The following is a 19,060-nucleotide window of genomic DNA, read 5'->3' on the forward strand; positions in this document are numbered from 1 at the left end:
ATGATTCAGTTTACATCACCTGAATAAAAACAGAAAAAAGCAAAAACACAATGATGAACAATTTTTATTCATCATTTTGTAGATGTATAGTTAAAAAAGTTGAATTTGACATAGAAAAGTTAAATCGCCATCTTGTACCGACCAAAGTGACCTGAATGCAACTGATGTCGTAATTACTACTTGTCAACTCGTAAATACGAACATCCCAGGAGGACTTGCACCATATGCTCCTGACAGTTGCTGCATTCCAAATGAATTAAATCTGCCTCCAAGGGGCACTTCAGAGTGAGAACAATCATGGCCGCCACATCAAAGGGTCGTTCCAAACCGAAGTGCTCAAAACTGGCCACTTAAAAAGGCCCTTCGGGATGAAGGATTTTGAAGGGTACAACTGATCAACACTCCCATGATTCTTTGCGCAGGTTTAATTGTGTGACAATGGCACCATCTTATTTGGTACTGCAAGATGACATCGAATTTTGCTTTAAGGAACAGTTCTCCTGGCACCTAGTTTACTTGTTGAGTGAGGGGTTTAACTGGCCTATGTGTCTGATCTGTCTCATGTGGTTGTCTGTGAGTTGTCATTTGAATGTGAGATTTTGGATATTGCAAGATAATAGCGCAAGATTCTGTGAGTGCAGTCTTTATATGTATTATTTACAAACAAATATGATATTATATAAAGTATGAACAAGAGGGTTTAAGAGTCAAAATAAGTTTATTTGTTTGTATTACAATATTGCAAGTGTCACACTTGCTGTAGGCCTTTTACTCAGCGGCCTGCTTACCCTTAAAAAAAAGTGATGTCTTAAAGTGATGATAAAGACTAAACTTGATCATACTATCCAAAAATTGAGATGAATATTCATCAATAATAAATGCATTTTTAAAAAATTACCTTTCCAGCATCACGGCTCTTGGCTCTGAGCTTGTTGACTTGAGACTCAGCAATGTCAGCACGCTCCTTAGCCTCCTCCAGCTCATGCTGCACCTTCCTCAACTTGAGCAGATGAGCGTTGGCTTGTTCCACCTGCTAAGCCACACAGAATTACAGTGTATCAGGAATAGAAAATCTCAAATGTTTAAGGTCTTTATAGTTCTCAAATAAAGTACTCACAGCTTCTTCGGCCTGCCTCTTGTAAGCCTTGACCTTCAGCTGCAGCTTGTCAACCAGATCCTGCAGTCTGTTGATGCTCTTCTTATCCCAGTCTGCAGATAATGAACATGCATCAGACTAGAACATAATCTGATCAATGTGACCTTAACTTTTACAAAAACAAAATTGTACCTGGTAGGTGAGCTCCTTGACTCTCCTCTCATATTTGCGGACACCTTTAACAGCATCAGCTCCACGTCTCTGTTCTGCCTCAACTTCAGCCTCAAGCTCACAGACCTAAATGAGAGACAAAATTAAACATTTCACTCAATGAAAATATGTTTAGAATATTAAAATATATCAGAGTATTATAGCATGACACAATTTATACCTTCCATATCATAATGATTAACATTAGAATCAAGAGAATCTTACTCTGGACTCCAGTTTCTTACTTCAGCCTCATCCATACGGTGCTGCAGGTCCTTCACTGTGACCTCCAGATTCTTCTTCATCCTCTCAAGGTGAGCACTGGTGTCCTGCTCCTTCTTCAGCTTTTCTGCCATCATTGCAGCCTTTTGCATTAATATAGATATATGTAGAGCCACATTTTTAGGTACACAAGTGTTTTGTGAAACATTTGGCAGCTACTGTTTCTCACATCTGTGATGGCCTTCTTGGCCTTCTCCTCTGCATTTCTGGCTTCCTGTACAGTGTCTTCAACAGTCAGCTTCTAGCTTCTTCTTGGTGTTCAGGAGACTTGTGTTCTGCAACATGAAAAGCAACAGTATAAACATTTTAAATGAGGCTCTCAATTTCCTTAATTTCATTGTAAAAAACAACAGTGGTGGACGAAGTACACAAATCAAGTACTTGAGTAAAAGTACAGATACGTATAATAAAATATTACCCCAGTAAAAGTACTCATTTTTCAATTTTACTCGAGTGAAAGTACAAAAGTACTCGATTTTTTATGTACTTAAGTAAAAAAGTACTGATAGATAGATTAATTTTGCAATTTTATATAGGCTACTTAATTTACATTTATATTAGCACATATTTTTTATAATCCTACTGCTCAAAATACCTGGGATTTTCCCAAAATAACCACTACATGAAGTCAAGATATATTCGGGGAATATGAACGCGCATTAATTATTTTATTTAGTCTGTGTTATTTTAATGTTTCGGGGTTTGTTTGTTTTTTTACCTTAAACATAGAGACACAGATGTTGATGTGTCTGCATTCAATAATTTCAGTGGGCTTAAATAGATCACCCTTTACAGCAGATTTAGTTAACAAACAACTGACAGTTTTGACCTAAATATGATTTTCAGTTACAATAATTAATCCTAAAATTCGACATTAGTAACTTACTTTTAGCAGCATCAGACGCGCGCGCGCTCACAAGACCTCCCGGTTCTTTTTTGTAAGTTCAGTTCACTGGAGACTCACACTAAACAGTTCATTTGAATCAGTGAGTTAACGACTCGAGAACAACTGCAATCGGTTCATTCTAATTCGTCAATTAATCGTTTGGTGCGATCTGCGAACCGATTTAAAAGGGTCATTGAAAAGAATCAGTTCGTTCATGAATCAGACACCGCGTCTGCGGCTCGGAGCACGTGATATTATAATGAGTAACGATATGTTTTATGAAATGTAGTGAAGTAAAAAGTACGACCTTATGCTTTGGAATGTAGTGAAGTAAAAGTAAAAGTTACTCCAGTAAAGTACAGATACTTGAAAAATGTACTTAAGTACAGTAACGAAGTAAAGCTACTCCGTTACTGTCCACCACTGAAAAACAATATGCCTTTACCTGAGAGTGCAGCAGCCCGACACGCTCACTGGCGTCCACCAGCTCTTGTTCAGCCACTTTGCGGCCTCTCTCTGTCTGCTCCAGAGCAGCTCTCAGCTCCTCAATCTCAACTTGCATCAGAGTGTTTCTGCACTCCACCATGGCCACCTGCTCCTTCATGTCTTCCTGTCCTCTCAGAGCATCATCAAGGTGCAGTTGGGCATCCTGAACATAACAATAGTTTTACAACAAGCTTGCAGTGTGCTTTCTGTTGGTCTTTACTAAACATAGGTTAGATTATACAAACATACTAATGCAACTTAAAGTCAAAGAGAAGTCACATACCTTGAGTTGTCCCTGAACGTTCCTGAGCTGTTTCTGGGCCTCAGCAGCCTGGAGATTGGCGTGGCTCAGCTGAATCTCCATCTCATTAAGGTCTCCCTCCATCTTCTTCTTGATTCTCAGGGCATCATTCCTGCTCCTGACCTCAAGAGTCCAGAGTGCTCTGCATGGATTCAGTGACTCTCTGGCTGTTCCCCTTGATCTGCTCCATCTCCTCATCCTTCTCTGCAAGCTTCCTGTCAATCTCACCCTTGACCTGGTTTAGCTCAAGCTGGACACAGAGAATTTTGGACTCTTCATGCTCCAGAGTGCCCTATTAATAATAAAAAGCAACATTTAAACTTCAAAATTAAGCCTTGTTCTCTCTCTTGAGGGTCTCCAGCTGATCCAGAGTCTCCTCATAGGAGTTCTTCATCTTGAACAGCTCCGTGCTGAGTGAACGAGCCTCTTTCTGGGCACCTTCCAGCTCTGCCAGGACCTTTAGTGGAGATATTTCAGGGTCAGGTTTGTTTATGAAATGTTCAACAAAGCCCATTTCAGCAATGCTTTAAAAAGTGAATATCACATAATGACTCAAACGTTTTACCTTGTCAAAGTTCCTCTACTTCTTGTCAAGGTTGGCAGCCAAAGCGTTGGCTCTCTCCACATCAATCATGAGGTCCTCCACTTCACCCTGGAGTCTCTGTTTGGTCTTCTCCAGAGATGCACATTTGGAGTTCACAGCCACAATTAGTTCCTCTGCCTCTTGCAGATGTTGAGCCAGCTTCTTCCTGAATTTGTGAAATTTTAACATGAAAGCCTTTTTCCATATGAACACATATTAATCAGCTCTCATGATGTTCATACTTGGCCTCTTCAAGCTCCTCAGTGCGCTGGATGGTGTCAGTTTCATATTTGGTTCTCCACTGAGCAACTTCACCATTGGCCTTTGACATTCCCCGCTGCAGCTCAGCCTTTGCCTCCTGCTCTTCCTCAAACTGCTCACGGAGCAGGTCGCAGTCATGACGGGCTGATTGCACAGCATGGGCCAGTGCGTTCTTAGCCTAGTTGACAAAGTCACATAATATTAGCTTTGTTGTATAATAAGTGGAAAATATGTGTTTTTATTGATCATGCTGTATTACCTTAACCTCCTCTTCAACCTGCCTCTTAAGCTCCTCAATTTGCTGAGTGAAAGCTTGTTTGCCTCTGGTGAGCTGAGAAACCAGAGCAGATTCAAAACAAACCATTTAATGATATAACGAGAAAAGCATTTATTGCAGTTAAATAGGCAGGGGAAATGCTTTACACCAGAATATATACTATATGAATACATAATAAATTTGCACGGTAACACTTTACAATAAGGCTTCATTTGTTAACATGAACAATATTTATATAGCATTTATTAATCTTAGTTAACATTAAGTTCAATACTTACTAATGCATTATTAAAATGTAAAATTGTTTCTGTTAACATTAGTTAATGTGCTGTGAGCTAACATTTTCATAAACTAACATTAACAAAGATTAATAAATGCTGTAAAAATATATATTGTTCATTGATGTTAGTTAATACATTAACTAATGTTAACAAATATGTTACCATTTGCACTGAGAATGAGGTCATAGGGTCAAGTGAATATATGACATGGATGCTGATTTGCTTATAATTGTTTATCTGCATTAGTTAGTGGAGAAAATAAGGTGTTGTATAATTTTGTTTGATATATTTGAGATATTGTGCAATTAGTTGCCATTTTCAGTTTGAAGTCTTGCTCTTTGAGCACTGAGGTCATTTATCTGGCGAATGTTCTCATCATTCTTGGACTTAATTTCGCTAAGTTGGTCCTCAAGGGTGCGGCACATCTTCTCAAGATTGGCCTGTAAACACCAAGTCATTTGATTCTTAAGAATCTTAACCACATTTGATATATTTCCTTGAACAGATTTAAAAACCAGTTATCAAACCTTTGCTTTAGCAACAGCCTCCATGTTGCTGGAGAGATCATCAATGTCCATTTTGTATTCACTCTTCTCTTTCTCAAGCTTTTGCTTGACACGCTGGAGGTTGTCGATTTGCTCTCCCAGCTCGGCCACACTGTCTGCCTGCTTCTTACGGAGGGCTGCAGCAGTAGCTTCATGCTGGAGGGTGGACTCTTCAAGATCACGACGCAGCTTCTGGAATTCAGCTTCACGCTTCTTATTCATCTCGATCTGAGCAGCAGTGGCTCCTCCAGTCTCCTCAAGCCTCTCACTGATCTCCTCAAGTTCCCTGGAGAGATCAGCTCTCTGCTTCTCAACCTTGGCACGAGCAGCACGCTCAGCCTCAATCTCTTCCTCCAGTTCCTCAATGCGAGCCTACAGTGGTAAGTAATCAATGAATCCTTATTAGTCTTTATTTTAGCTTTACCTTTAATAGCGTTTCAAAACAAATCTCAAGAAATACCTGAAGCTCCTTGATCTTCTTCTGGAGTTGAGCACCCAGAGATTGTTCACCTTCAATCTTGCTGAGCAGCTGGCTTGTTTCAAAATCTTTTCTGTGTGTTAAAGGAAAAAACAATGAATAATCAGAAATTAATGATAACCATTATTTTTTTTAAGAATTTACAAAAACATCCTACTTCTTCAGCGTCTCCTCAAATTGCTGCTTGTCATTCTCCAGGTCCATGATGGACTCTTGTGCTAATTTCAGGTCTCCTTCAAGCTTTCTCTTGGCTCTCTAGAGACAATGCTGAGCTTCTTCTCTTGTTCAAGGGAACCTTTCCAGCTAAGCAATTTTAAGTCGGTATTTTGTTAATTAAGTGTATGAATTATTATCATTATTATTATATGATTAATTTTAACATGTTACTAGCGATACACCTAATGTCTTTAATATTTACTCACTAATTCTACTCGTGGTATGAAAAATGCAAAATGATTCAAAGTATAACCTAATTATCACAACTTACATCATCAACTTGCTGCTCAAGTTTTGTCTTGGATTTGGTCAGGGTGTTGACTTTGTCCTCCTCTGCCTGAAGATCATCCAGGGTCTGCTGATGTACCTCTTGGAGAGCTTTCGTCTCCTTTGTAAGTTTGGCAAGGCTCTCATCTTGAGCTGCCATTTCCTCAGTCAAGTTCTTGACCTGTGTGATTTTTTGTTCCAAATGAGCTTGTTTTTTACAATTCATATTCTATATCATCATATAAGACCGAGATTAAACCAACTCAAACTCCAACCTTATTCTCAGTGGCGTGTTTCTCCTTTTCCACTTTAGCTAAAGTGAGCTCCAGGTCATCAATGTCTTTCTTCAGCTCAGAGCACTCATCCTCCAGTTTTCTCTTCTTGGCTGTCAGTTCAGCATTGATTTCTTCTTCATCCTCCAGTCTCTCAGTTGTCTCTTTGAGTTTAGCTTCAAGCTGGATTTTGCTTTTAATCAGACCCTCACACCTCTCCTCAGCATCTGAGAGATTCTCAGCTTCCTGTTAGGAAAATTCAGTTAATTCAAATAGGAAACATCACAGAAGCCACTTGCAGCTGCAGATCATTTTTCTCTTGCAACAGTGCCACCATCTTCTCTTCAAGCTCCTTCTTTTTGGCTTCAGCCTTGGCAAGATCTTCTTTGCATTTTGCAAAGTCCTCTTTCATGGTTGCCAGCTCCTTCTCAGTCTCAGCGCTTTTCAGCAGAGGCTTAATCTTGTAGTATACTTTCATCCATGGCCAGTGTTTGACATTCATGAATGAGCGAATGTTGCAGGGGAAAGTGGCAGGCTTTGGTTTCTGAAAAGCATTGCACTTGCCAAGATGCTGATCATACAGCTTGTTCTTGAAGGAAGTGTCTGTAGCCTTGGGGAACATGCACTCCTCTTCAAGGATGGAGAAGATACCCATGGGCTGTTTATAAAAGAATGTTGTTTATTACCAAAATATACGATTTTTGAGACTAGACAGTGGAAATTATGAGTCTTTAAACCTTCTCAATGAGCTCAATGCAAGCAGCCAAGTCCATGCCGAAGTCAATGAACTTCCAAACAATGCCCTCCTTCTTGTACTCCTCTTGTTCCAGCACAAACATGTGGTGGTTGAAAAACTGTTGCAGTTTCTCATTAGTGAAGTTGATGCACAGCTGCTCCATGCTGTTGAACTGCAGGAAGAAAAATAACCATTTACAGATTACTGAATATGACACAGTTTGCCATGAAAAATGATAAAAGAATCATTCTTACATCAAAGATCTCAAAGCCAGCAATATCCAGCACACCAATGAAGAAATTTCTTTGTTGTTTTGTGTCCAACATCTGGCTGATACGAATGACCATCCACAAGAACATCCTCTCATAGATAGATTTGGACAAGGCGCTTACAGAGTTGTACACCTGTAAGTAGAATAGAGTGAATATTTGAGTAAAAATGTCTTTTTGCAATAATTAGTCAGACTAACTAATGATTTTCAGGTTAAATACATGGACAAGCTGGAAATATGTTACTACATACCTGTGGCACAGTTTGGCCTTTGGTCACAATCTCATTTCCGACCTTGACTCTGGGGTAGCACAAAGCCTTCAGCATATCAGCAGAGTTCAAACCCAGAAGGTAGGCGATTTTGTCAACCACTGCGATTTAAAAAGTTACAAAAAATATCCATTCCTTTTCTTGTTTTGAAAACTAAAACCACCCTTTTCTTTATTTAAATAGAAACAATGATCTCTCAAATCAAAGCACTGTGTGTGATGACAAACATTGATATTATTTAGTCTCACCCTCTGTGCCATCAGGCTCAGCCTGCTCCTCACGCTGCTTCTGCTTGAACTTCATGTTACCATGATGGAGCACAGCTCCAGTGAACTTGTAGATGCCCATCTTCTGCTCAGCAGTGAAGCCCAGAATGTCAGTAGCAGACTGGAAATTACAGTGTAGAATAAGCTTGTTGATCAGTCATATTTATATAGAATATGTTAATAGTCATATTTATATAGAATATGTTAATATTCAAACAGCTTTGACTCACATCAGTAGCCATCAGCTCCTCTTTATCATCAATGTTTGCCACTGTGATCTGACCCTGACCGCACATGGGGAAGTAAAAGTCATTTTACAGTCATTTCTGTAAAATAAGCAGAACATTTATAACAGAGTATTGTACAATATTATCTGGCACTGAAACTTTGAATGAAGTATCTACCAATCAGGTCAGGCTTGTGGTTGGTCATCATCTGGTAGAAGATGTGGTAGCCTCTCTCATCTGGAAGCTGGAATGTCACTCTAGACTTCTCCAGCAGATCTGTTGAGAGAATGTACTTGAGTCACAATCATCTGAAGAGTGACCGACAAAGACAAATGTGCAGGATGGGTAAATGAAATCATGTCCACCTACATGTCTCAATGTCAGCACTAGCCAGTTTTCCTGATGTACCGAAGTGAATTCTGATGAATACCCTTTTTAGAACAAAATAACATTTGAGTTCCTATTGTGCAAAAGAAGCCAGCTTTTAAAACAGTTCATTAAAAAAACTCTATATAGATAAAATTCAACAAAACTGACCAACTGTACTGTATGTAAATATAAAGTGGTGAACTTACAAAACGAGAGGAGTTGTCATTTCTCACAGTCTTGGCATTACCATAAGCCTCAAGCAGTGGGTTGGCAGCAATAATCTGGTCCTCAAGAGAGCCCTGTGATGTTTGAAAGATTGTTATTAATTTTCTCTTTTATGTCTAAACACTGTTTGCAGGCATTTCATAAACTCACATATCATATATTGTGTGAGATGACTGTAATTCACTATCTTTTAGAATAATATATTTGTTTTGTATCTCATACCTGCATTTTGCCGGGACCCTGCTCTTTCTTCTTATCACCCTGAACTGCAACTGTGGCAAAGTACTGGATGACACGTTTGGTGTTCACAGTCTTTCCAGCACCAGATTCTCCACTGGTTCATTAAAGATGAGAAAATACGCAGAGGATACACAAGAGCAAAATATAGCTCATCTCAACATTTCTAATAGTAGATTAGATACATGTGTGATCAAGACAGACTGGTTCTCTCTGTAAATTCAAAGGTAATAATGTTTTAGCAATTGTTTTGAAAAACTATGAATGTGAATTTGAACTTTCAACTTAAATATATAAGTCTAATTATGTAAATCAGATCTTACCAGTCAGCATGAACTAATAGGCGTTGTCAGAGACAGAGAGGATGTGAGGTGGGGCCTCCATAGGCAGCCACCACTTCTGCATCATACACTGGGGGTTCTTGTAGGGGTTCATAGCGCAGAACAGTCCAGAGTAGGTCTGAAATGAGCAGAGAAGTGGTCAGATTGCAACAACAACACTGACGAGATTAAAATAAATGCTGTTTTACTTTGCTCCAGAATTTAGGTAGATCATCCATGCGGCATAACGCTCTTTGAGGTTATACAGCACAAAGGGGTTCATTGAGATGGGTCATCATGGCCATGTCCTCAATTCTGCTCAATTCTGTCAAACTTGGGAGGATTCGATTCATTGGGTGAACTTAATCCTCTTTAACAACTCTTTCCTAAAAATGCAATTCATTTGATATTAAGAAAAATCTGAGTAGAAATGAAGTGATGTCATCTACATGAAATGGAAAGGATAAACTCATTACCTCCTTAAGTGTGATTCACAATAACAGTGACTTTGCCACCGTCTTTGCTCTTGATTGTTCCCTTGACATAGAGCTCTTTATCGTCAACCACATAGCAGGCAGTCTTGGCCTCGAATGGTTTGTTCTGAGCCTCGATTCTCCTTCCCAGGCTTACGGAGGAAAATGGCAGCCTTGCCGTCAATTGCCATCTCTGCTTCTGTACTCATGGTGGCAGCATACTGCAGTGAAGAGAGGATCTTTTTTATTTATTTATTTACAGGAAAATCTCATTACAATACACATTTTATTTATTTATTTTGGTAGAAGGTGAGATGAAATACACAATCCATATTGTCATCATTATCCATTTAATTGTAATGTTGAAATATCTAATTCAATTGCACTACTACTTGACAAACAAACAAATAAATAAACAAATAATACACGATCCGTGAATTAGAAATGAAAAATGGTTGTTGTTATTACCAACATAAATTGTTTACCTTTTTTGATGATGTTTTTCCAGCAGTCCTGTGATAATATTAAAGGGGTCATATGATGTTGCTAAAAAGAACATTATTTTGTGTATTTGGTGTAATGAAATGTGTTTGTGTGGTTTAAGGTTAAAAAAACACATTATTTTCCACATACTGTACATTATTGTTTCTCCTCTGTGCTCCGCCTTTCTGAAACGCGTCGATTTTTACAAAGCTCATCGTTCTAAAAAAGCGAGGTGTGCTCTGATTGGCCAGCTATCCAGTGCGTTGTGATTGGCCGAATTCCTCAAGCGTGTGACGGAAATGTTACGCCCCTTAACATACTGTGATGCCGTCAGGCCGATGCCATGATTCAAAAACATAAAAACCCATTATAAACGAGGCATTCTTTGCATCCAGTGATGACATAATTATGGATTATAATGACTTATACTGTCTTTTTACGCGTTGCGTTGCATCGCGCCGCGCAAACATAAAACCATGTCTGCATTTGTGATCGGAGAAATGACAAACAACAAGCCCTACTCTACACTGCCCAAAAACTTGCTTTAAATATATCAAATATAAAAACCAAAAACGTACTTACAGTCTGTGTGTCAGAACAACGAAGGAGCATCCGGCGGGCTTGCGGCAACAACATGTGACGACCCTGGGCTGCCAATCCGGCGATCCACAGCGCAAAGTTGTATTTCCTCAGTGACCAGCACGGATCAGCTCTAGGCATGACGAAGCGAATATCGTCCTCTTTTGGAAGTCCAAACAAAGTAGTTTAGCTTTCACAATGAAACACAGCTCCTTCGCGACATGACAGCGGCGGCAACAATACTACAGCGAGAATAAAAGTTACGCCTTCTTTCTTTGCGTGAACATTTGGGCGGTGTTATGCAAATATTCCCACATAGTGACGTAGACATGTGGGGGCGTGTTAGAACGAGCCGTTTTAGGCAGGGGTGGCTGACTCTTTACTTTTAAAAAGAATATCTCTTTGGATTTGAGACTTTAGTCTTTGCAACTTTACAGATCTTCTTTATGCACCAAGAGCTCGTAACACTTCAAAGAGAAAGGAAAAAATGAAATCGCATCATATGACCCCTTTAAAATTCATGTTACCATTCTGATCTCCATTTTCTTTATTAGCAAAATAATCTTACCATACATTTATGTGATATCTCTTTTCATATCTCACATTAAGTAATACTGAAAAAACTTGAATGGAAATATCCAGAATATTTGACAGTCACCTGTTTCTCCCTTTTCTTCTAATCATAATCTATTGTAAGTGTATTTGTAACAACCAATGACAAACAGTAATGCATGAAGAAACTAGAGTTCTCACCACAATCACGAACACAGCTGTCTCCTGAACAGTCTTCAGGGCTTGTACTGTATGTACTGCCTTATATTGGATTTGTTCTGCCAGCCAAGCAGAAGTTAAATATGGCTAACTAATGTCTAATATGGCATGAATGAGAGTCAAAGGAATTGGTAAGGTGAAGCACTTGGCACTGACAATCATTCTGAAGATGGAAATGACTAACTGTATTGCATATGTAATTTTTCTTCCAGAACTTAAATAATGTAGGCCTACTTGTGTGTCATTGTTTGTCTGTGAAGTTTAGATACATATGAAAGTTTAGATATACAGTATATGATCCTATATATATATATGATACTCTCTCTATAAATATATATATATATATACATATATATGATACTTTTGTTTTGATAAATCAATTTAGCAAATGATTAGTTTTGTTGACATTCAATACTACCTAAAGAGATGCATGGAATGTCAACAGATGTATTATGATACACCAGTGAGACTAAAAACAAGGCAGGCTTAATCATACATGGATTAGTTCTTATTTAATGTTAAATTTCAAGGAGACTGATTGGCTTTGCCATCACTATGCAGCAGCATCAATACTGGATAATGTTTTTTTTTCTGACTTTAAGTATTTGTAATAAGAAAAGGTTATGGAAATATATTTTCTCAATATTAATTCTTTTGTGATATTAAGTATGTTAAGATGTTGACAATGTTATGTAATTGGGTGTGTCAAACGTTGCTTTGTGTTTTTTTACATGCAGAAAATGTTGGAGAACTAACATTCAAATTACAGAAATATAACTTCAAATTGCATAATTCAGCATATATATAGTGGCCCCCCAAAAAAACATTCTGAGCTAGGAGACATGTAAGTCACTTTGTGTATAAATTTCATTGCATTAGAAACAATATCAAATCAAGTGGTATCTGTATAAAAATAATGCTAGCTAGACCATTTCTCAGAATTAATTTAACTTTTCTGACCCATTGTTTATAATGACTGGTAACCAAGTAGTCAGTAGGTTAACCACAGGTGTAGTTCATCACATCAACTACTGTATGTTCCGCTAACATTTGTCAACCATAGCGTACAAATACCAGATTTTTTTATAGCATATCTATTGTTTAATCATTGTAAACCATTTTCAAAACAGTTTTAGGAAATGTTTTGCTTAAAATATGTGCAATGTTTTTTTTTTCCAAAATTTTTTATTTTATTTCGTTATATAACAAAAAAAAACCCATAAAATTTGGCTTAAGTGTTGAGAATCATGCTTTCTCGTGTGATATATTTTATATTAATATTGGAATATCACCTCATCATACATCCCCCTGAAACGTGTGACACTTTTTTTATGGCCTCATTCACTCAGAAACTGAAATCAACACTAGCATAACATTTGCCTGATTTTTTATAGCAGGGCAAATGTGTGTAGCGCTGAGCATGCATAGCTTTTAGTAGGTTAGGGCTGTGTGGAAGCGAGTAAAAGACAAACTAAGTTAACCAAATTAAAAGTTGACTTTACTTTGCACATGCTGTAAAGGAAAACTGTATTATTTACTTCCAGTGGAGATGATCATGGAAAATCCCCATAAAATGTTATTAAAACTGGCAGAAACAATCTTTGGCAAGAACAGCATTCAGGGTAATTTATATGCTACAGTCCAGGGAATAATATTCTACAGATAACGTTAAGAGTCAATGCCATGTCAAATACTGATAAGCATTTTTTTTAATCTTTAGAACATATGTAAGATGTATACCAACTTTTGGGTTAAAAATTTAAAGATTTTTAACCCAAAAGTTGGGTTAGTCCATATTTGACCCAAAGTTGGGTTGAAACGACCCAGCATTTTTTAGAGTGTAAGTTAAACTTCTCACACACACACACACACACACACAAATCCCCACCTAAAATGGCAACTAAGACTACCCTATATGCAAATAACAGATATGTTCGCATATTTATGTTGTGCATGTAACACTGAATTGTGAACATGTTGACAAACTAATCTTTTATTGTGCCAAAAATCTTCATTCACTCATTACACTTGCTCATACCAGACCCCACCGTCTGCAGTGGCCCCTGCAGAGCTCACTGGCATCATCACTATTTCAACACCCTCTTTCCTCCTGAATATCTTAAGACTTGTCATGTAATTGGAGATGCCCTGGGCCGTATTTCTGGCATGTCCACCATGTGTGCACTCAGTAAGTTAAATGATGGTGCCAAGTGGCGGTTCTACATGCCCTGGTGTTATATGGTGTATATTTACAGGCCTAGTTCCAGCACTTAATTTAATCTGCCATATACTAACAGCAATCATCATTAGAATTTTAATAGGCTCAGCCTCTGTAAAATACAACTGATGATGCATTAAGTCATAATTGACTCATTGAGCCAGGAAATAAAGAAATCCTTATACTGTCAGGTTTTTAATAGCCATTTACTATTAAAAGAACCAAAGACTTAAACTACTTCAGTCTGTGTGCATTGAATTTATTTAATACACGAGTTTCACAATTTGAGTTGAATTACTGAAATAAATCAACTTTTCCACGACATTCTAATTTATTGAGATGCACCTGTACTTGACTGTAACATACTGTCATTTGATTGTGTAAAATCCCTAAACAACTTGTAGGAATGACAGAGATAAAGCTGTTTTGTGCCCTAAGCAACAAATTCAAACCAGCTAGATATATACATATAATATGCTTGATTATCTGTCAGCAACACAGATCTTTGGGTAAAAAGGATACGTCATCTGGCCAACATACTAAATCAAGGTAACAGAAAAAGGGAAAATACTGAGCATGTCAACACATTGCTGTTTTTACCGTGCCTAGTGTAACTGAGACATGTCATTTGATGACTGCTCCTGAGTAATGTGATGAAAGCTGTGGAACACATACAAAAATAGTCAAGGTAAAACTGTGTAGGTAAAAAGAAACCTGCCTCCATACATCTAAACACCCCAAGGAAACTAAAGGAAGGCAGGCTTTGTGTTTCATAACTGACTGCGTCATGACCTTCCTCACAAGCAGTGTGGTAGTGTGAAGTTTAACGCACTGAGAATCTGGTGTCAGCTCTACAGCTTTAAATACCAGCACCATCTGGAGGATGCGATCTGAAGTTCTGCTCAGCCGCATGATCAGATTTAGTTATTTGCTTACCTATTTATTGATTTTCCCAGACAATTTCAGTTCAAAGTCTCTTGTTAATTATAATTACATTACTTTATTGTTATATTATTTCCACCATTCTCAAAACAGATGTACTAAAATAGTCTCTCAAAATCAAAAGGATTGTCCTGGCATTACATGACACAAGCCTCATATGAAGCCTCTTTCTTTCTTTCCTTTCTAGCCTGAGAAAGTGTGAACTGGAAAATCTAATCTCTCTTTAGTACTTAATGGTTACATACAAGTGATTATCTTAAGAGTTCTTATACAGCACAAATTATGTATTGCATAATGGTATTTAAAACCAAAGTAACAGCAGAACTCATCAATTTAGCATATTACCATCTCTAGTAATGTTTTGTTAATAATTCAGAAGATAAATATTTTCATGCAAAGCCAGTATTTCAAATTCTTCTAATGTTAGCTTTCAAAAACAAAAGGTTTAAAACATTCATTACTTTCAACACACATATGTACACATACATATTAAATCAGATGGGCTATGCCTAACCCTTAACTAGAACTGTAAATTACTTGTTACCAGTTAGGCACAGCTCATCTGATTTTGCAGGTAACTGTTTGTCCATCATGTGAATAGGGATGACAATCTCTCCAGGGAGACTGATATTAGAGCCAGGTAATGGGGCCTCAACTGCGAGAATACCATCTGGAGACAGCATGGAGTTGATCTGTTTTAGGTCTAAGTCAGCTGGAAGCCTAATGAATTACACAAGAGAAATGACGCCAGCCATGAGTAATGGAGTAACACCGTACATTCTGTACAGCTGTAATACAAGATTTTAAAATGTAACTCTTTTTTAAATACATGAGAAGTTACTATGAGAACACAAATTGAAAATAAAAAAAGTAAACCTAAAACTACCTTACTTGTATTTTCTTGTAAAGCTTCTTGAGATCAACCGGTGATTCTCCTGCCTTTCCTCACGATTACCTATGAAAGAAAACATGCCATTGAAATCTCTAGGAAATGTGATCTGCAGTATGTGATGTCATTGCATACGCTGGTTACATTCACATAAATATGCAGTGCATCATAAATTCGTCACACAGAATAAAGCCAGGCATATGAAGGTCATCATACCCGTTATCTCCAAATATCCCTCCTTGGTTTTGATGTTTATCTCCTCTGGAGAAAATGGACTGACATCTAGACACACGTTCCAGTTTTGCTGTCCTTTCATTTGTTCACATATAGATTCAGAAACACATCCTTCTGATCCAGTACATGGTTTAGGTGGAATCTCCATGCACAAAGAGCTGAAGAGAGGTAAACGCATAGATCCTGGCCAGGTTGAAGTCCCCAATCTTTTCCTTGCTGATTCTATCCAGCTAACCTCATCTGGTTCGAGGAAACCGGGGAGGTCGGTGTTTTGGTTGAAAAGGCTTTGTGTCTTTTCCTGTAGAGGGTCCCAGCAACCATTTCTTTGAAACAAAGGACGGGGCATCTTTAAACAATTTAAAAACTGAAAAACACTTTTGGAGCTTTCAATACCTGATGCAGATACAACAGTGAACTTGTGAAATGCTACAGAAAGCTGCCGCTCACTTCTTTTATACTGTTCTTGTCTATTAAACCTTTATCCCAAATTATCCAGTCCAAACGTCAACAAAGAGGCTTGGCAAATCTTTCACCCCTGTGTTACAATCTGACGTACACAGAATGATGCCATCCTGTCTGTATAAATAGAACCGCTGCCGCTCACTTCTTTTATACTGTTCTTGTCTATTAAACCTTTATCCCAAATTATCCAGTCCCAAACGTCAACAAAGAGGCTTGGCAAATCTTTCACCCCTGTGTTACAATCTGACGTACACAGAATGATGCCATCCTGTCTGTATAAATAGAACTGAAGGGGTAATGGCAAATTCTTGGCGCATGATAATGGGCACACTGGCAAGTGTCATTGCATTAATGGCCTCTGTAGTCTGGTCACATCTTGGAGCCCTTTCTTTCACTATAGTTACCAACTTTGTTGTACAACAGTATGTACTTTCAGCATTTATCTCAGCTCTTGTAAACAACATTTAGAGCCAGATATACTAAGATGCACTGCATAACATTAATAATTGCTCCGATTTTACTACCTGATGTTAAATTGAGAGCAGGTGACAAAAAAAACCCCCACAAAGCCAGATATTTATTCACTTTCTTTAATGACAAATCATTAGGATTACGCATTTTTACTTCATCATAAATGCTCGGGATACTTGCATACAGAAAAATCATGTACACAAACATAATCAACATCTTTTATTCCCTCTCCTTCTCTATTACACGCTCTAGAAGAACCCTACTTCAACTGTGCATCTTATTTCATGAGTGACTTGGGACTGAAATGGGTTGATGTGAATGGGCTGGAGAAGGGCCGATCTCTGATCAGTTTGAAAGGCACAGAAAGAGAGGCTACAGCAGATATATAGTGAGAATGAGAACAGTGAAGCACACAATAAAAGAAAAGGGGTTTTATGGGCACATTTCTTTCCCATGTAGTAGAATGCTGATTGCAACTCTACAGTGCTTGTGTGGTCCTCTGGTTCAGTAGCACTGGATCAGTGAGAGTGTACTGAAATAAGTATATGAACAGGTCATGTATTTATTTTAACACATACTGCAAATCATATTTCTTAGAGACTTATACAATATATAAAATAACCAAACATTTAAAGTAGTATTTAAGTGAGTGTCTTTATAGTTTCTCACCAACAGTGCTAAAGTTTCTCAGGCAAAAGGATTTCCACTAAACGGGTCTCCAAAAGCATCTGCAAGGGCAGCAGTCTGAGTGGCTGGAGTGCTCTGTGATAGAAAACGGGCAACAAAATTAATTCAGAAAAATTCAAAAGGTCAACAAAATTTGCAATCCCAAAAACACCGTAAAAACAGACAAACACAGTGTTACACATAAAACTGTCTTTTCAACACTATAAGCTTTTAGAATTCAAAAACTATGTAAATGTACATACTGTATTCATGGGTGGTGCTCCAAAAGGGTTAGTTCTAAAAGGGTCATCAAAAAGGTTTGAGCCTGCTGTGGGAGTTTGGTTTGAGGGTGCAGGGGCTGGATTAGGAGTGAAGGCAGCATCCAAAAGCCCTGTGACTGGGGCCAGGGTCGGGATCAGACCTGCTCCCTGAGGTACTGCAACAGTAAGAGGGGACTGCTGAGGAGCAAGTTTGGAGGTCCCTGGACAAGACAAGGAACTGTAATTATCAAACCATCGAAATTTCTATTCTCTGTGACATAGATCATAAGTTACAGCTGTTAATTAAATGTATACCATTTGAGTTAACTGAGATTTGGTTTATGTCAAAGTTATCACGTTCTGCCACCTCCTGAGCCAAGCCATCCTTGCTAGAAAAGTATTGGTCAAATGAGCCATTGGTGCTTGGACCAGTTCCTTGTTCTGCTCTCTGGGTCTTAACCATCTGGAAATTTTTGAACATATCTTTTCCAGTCTTCTTCTCCTTCTCCCCTAGGGGGTCCAAAGCTGTAAAGGCGCTTTTGACCACTGGGGTATCTTCTTTCACCGGGGGACGAGGTGGAGGTCGAGGAGGAACCACTGCACTCTGCTGCATACCCATCACTGAATTAGGAGGCATCATGGGAGCAAATTGGTTTGGTTGGAAAGGGCTGGCCACAGGACCAGAGGTGGGCCAGGCCCCACCAGGTGCTGCAGTTCCTGGTTGACCCCAGGCTTGAGTGACAGCTGGTGGACCAAAAGGGGAAGCTCCTTGCTGCCCCCATGCAGGTGCAGGCAGTCCTCCAAAAGCAGATGGTTGAGAAAAAAGGCTTGGTTGTCCTGGAACCATTACTTGAGGAACACCGCCTTGAGGAGGAAACATTGTGGGAGTCTGACTCCATAGAGATGGAGCTGTCCCAGGAATTTGAGTGACAGATGTGGGGCCCAGAGACAATGACCCTACAGAACACAATAATTACATGAATTACAAACATCAAAAAATGTTCACCATGTTCGAAGTGACATGCAAAAATGTTCCACAGAAATTGTGTTGTCAAACAACCCAGAAGGCACTAGGAGAGGAAATTCAGGGAAAAAAAAGGTGATCTTACAATTTTACATGTGCATTGTTTATTTAAATTAATTGATAACATTTACTGAATTGACATTGTTTTCATTCTGCCTTTAGAAATCATGAAATTTACTTACAATATAAAAGCAGAATAAGTATTTAGTTAAAGTTTTCAAGGGGGG

The 19,060-nt window shown here is 38.5% G+C and overlaps 2 protein-coding genes and 1 pseudogene across 4 annotated transcripts in view; all 3 read right to left on the reverse strand.

The window, feature by feature from the left end:
• Positions 1-768: 768 nt before the first annotated feature.
• LOC107587452 (myosin-4-like) lies at positions 769-9,197 on the reverse strand (annotated as a pseudogene).
• A 4,314-nt stretch (positions 9,198-13,511) lies between these two features.
• On the reverse strand, positions 13,512-16,606 carry LOC107587387 (heat shock protein beta-1-like). 2 transcript variants are annotated; one of them, XR_001609467.1, is made up of 4 exons: positions 15,933-16,448; positions 15,719-15,782; positions 14,231-15,547; positions 13,512-14,094 (listed from the first exon to the last, which is right to left on the reverse strand). XR_001609467.1 is itself a non-coding variant. In XM_016275173.1 (4 exons), exons 2-4 carry the CDS (start codon positions 16,294-16,296, stop codon positions 15,361-15,363), a joined length of 615 nt encoding a protein of 204 aa, XP_016130659.1. In that variant the 5' UTR covers positions 16,297-16,426; positions 16,584-16,606; the 3' UTR covers positions 14,196-15,360. The 2 variants fall into 2 exon arrangements, 1 of the variants encoding a protein (XP_016130659.1); XM_016275173.1 differs by lacking the exon at positions 13,512-14,094 and adding an exon at positions 16,584-16,606 and having other exon boundaries at positions 14,196-15,547; positions 15,933-16,426.
• A 485-nt stretch (positions 16,607-17,091) lies between these two features.
• The window catches only part of LOC107587364 (disabled homolog 2-like), a 13,051-nt gene continuing 11,082 nt past the window's right edge, over positions 17,092-19,060 (reverse strand). For both annotated transcript variants that reach the window (XM_016275134.1, XM_016275133.1), the window contains 4 exons: positions 18,125-18,766; positions 17,813-18,030; positions 17,553-17,645; positions 17,092-17,415 (listed from right to left, as the gene is read on the reverse strand). In XM_016275134.1, coding sequence (XP_016130620.1) covers positions 17,571-17,645; positions 17,813-18,030; positions 18,125-18,766 — 935 coding nt within the window. In that variant the 3' untranslated portion in view covers positions 17,092-17,415; positions 17,553-17,570. The remainder of the gene's footprint in view (positions 17,416-17,552; positions 17,646-17,812; positions 18,031-18,124; positions 18,767-19,060) is intronic.

This window comes from Sinocyclocheilus grahami, unplaced genomic scaffold (assembly GCF_001515645.1).
Source record: "Sinocyclocheilus grahami isolate Dianchi unplaced genomic scaffold, SAMN03320097.WGS_v1.1 scaffold92.1, whole genome shotgun sequence".
NCBI lineage: Eukaryota > Metazoa > Chordata > Actinopteri > Cypriniformes > Cyprinidae > Sinocyclocheilus > Sinocyclocheilus grahami.

What these genes read in the sequence shown, in the direction of transcription:
- LOC107587387 (XM_016275173.1), bottom strand. Translation starts at nt 16,296, where the DNA reads ATGCCCCGTCCTTTGTTTCAAAGAAATGGTTGCTGGGACCCTCTACAG. An exon ending in GGGATATTTGGAGATAACGG is followed by an intron (nt 15,783 to 15,932) that starts GTATGATGACCT and finishes TTTCTTTCATAG; the next exon opens with GTAATCGTGAGGAAAGGCAG. An exon ending in AGCTTTACAAGAAAATACAA is followed by an intron (nt 15,548 to 15,718) that starts GTAAGGTAGTTT and finishes GTAATTCATTAG; the next exon opens with GCTTCCAGCTGACTTAGACC.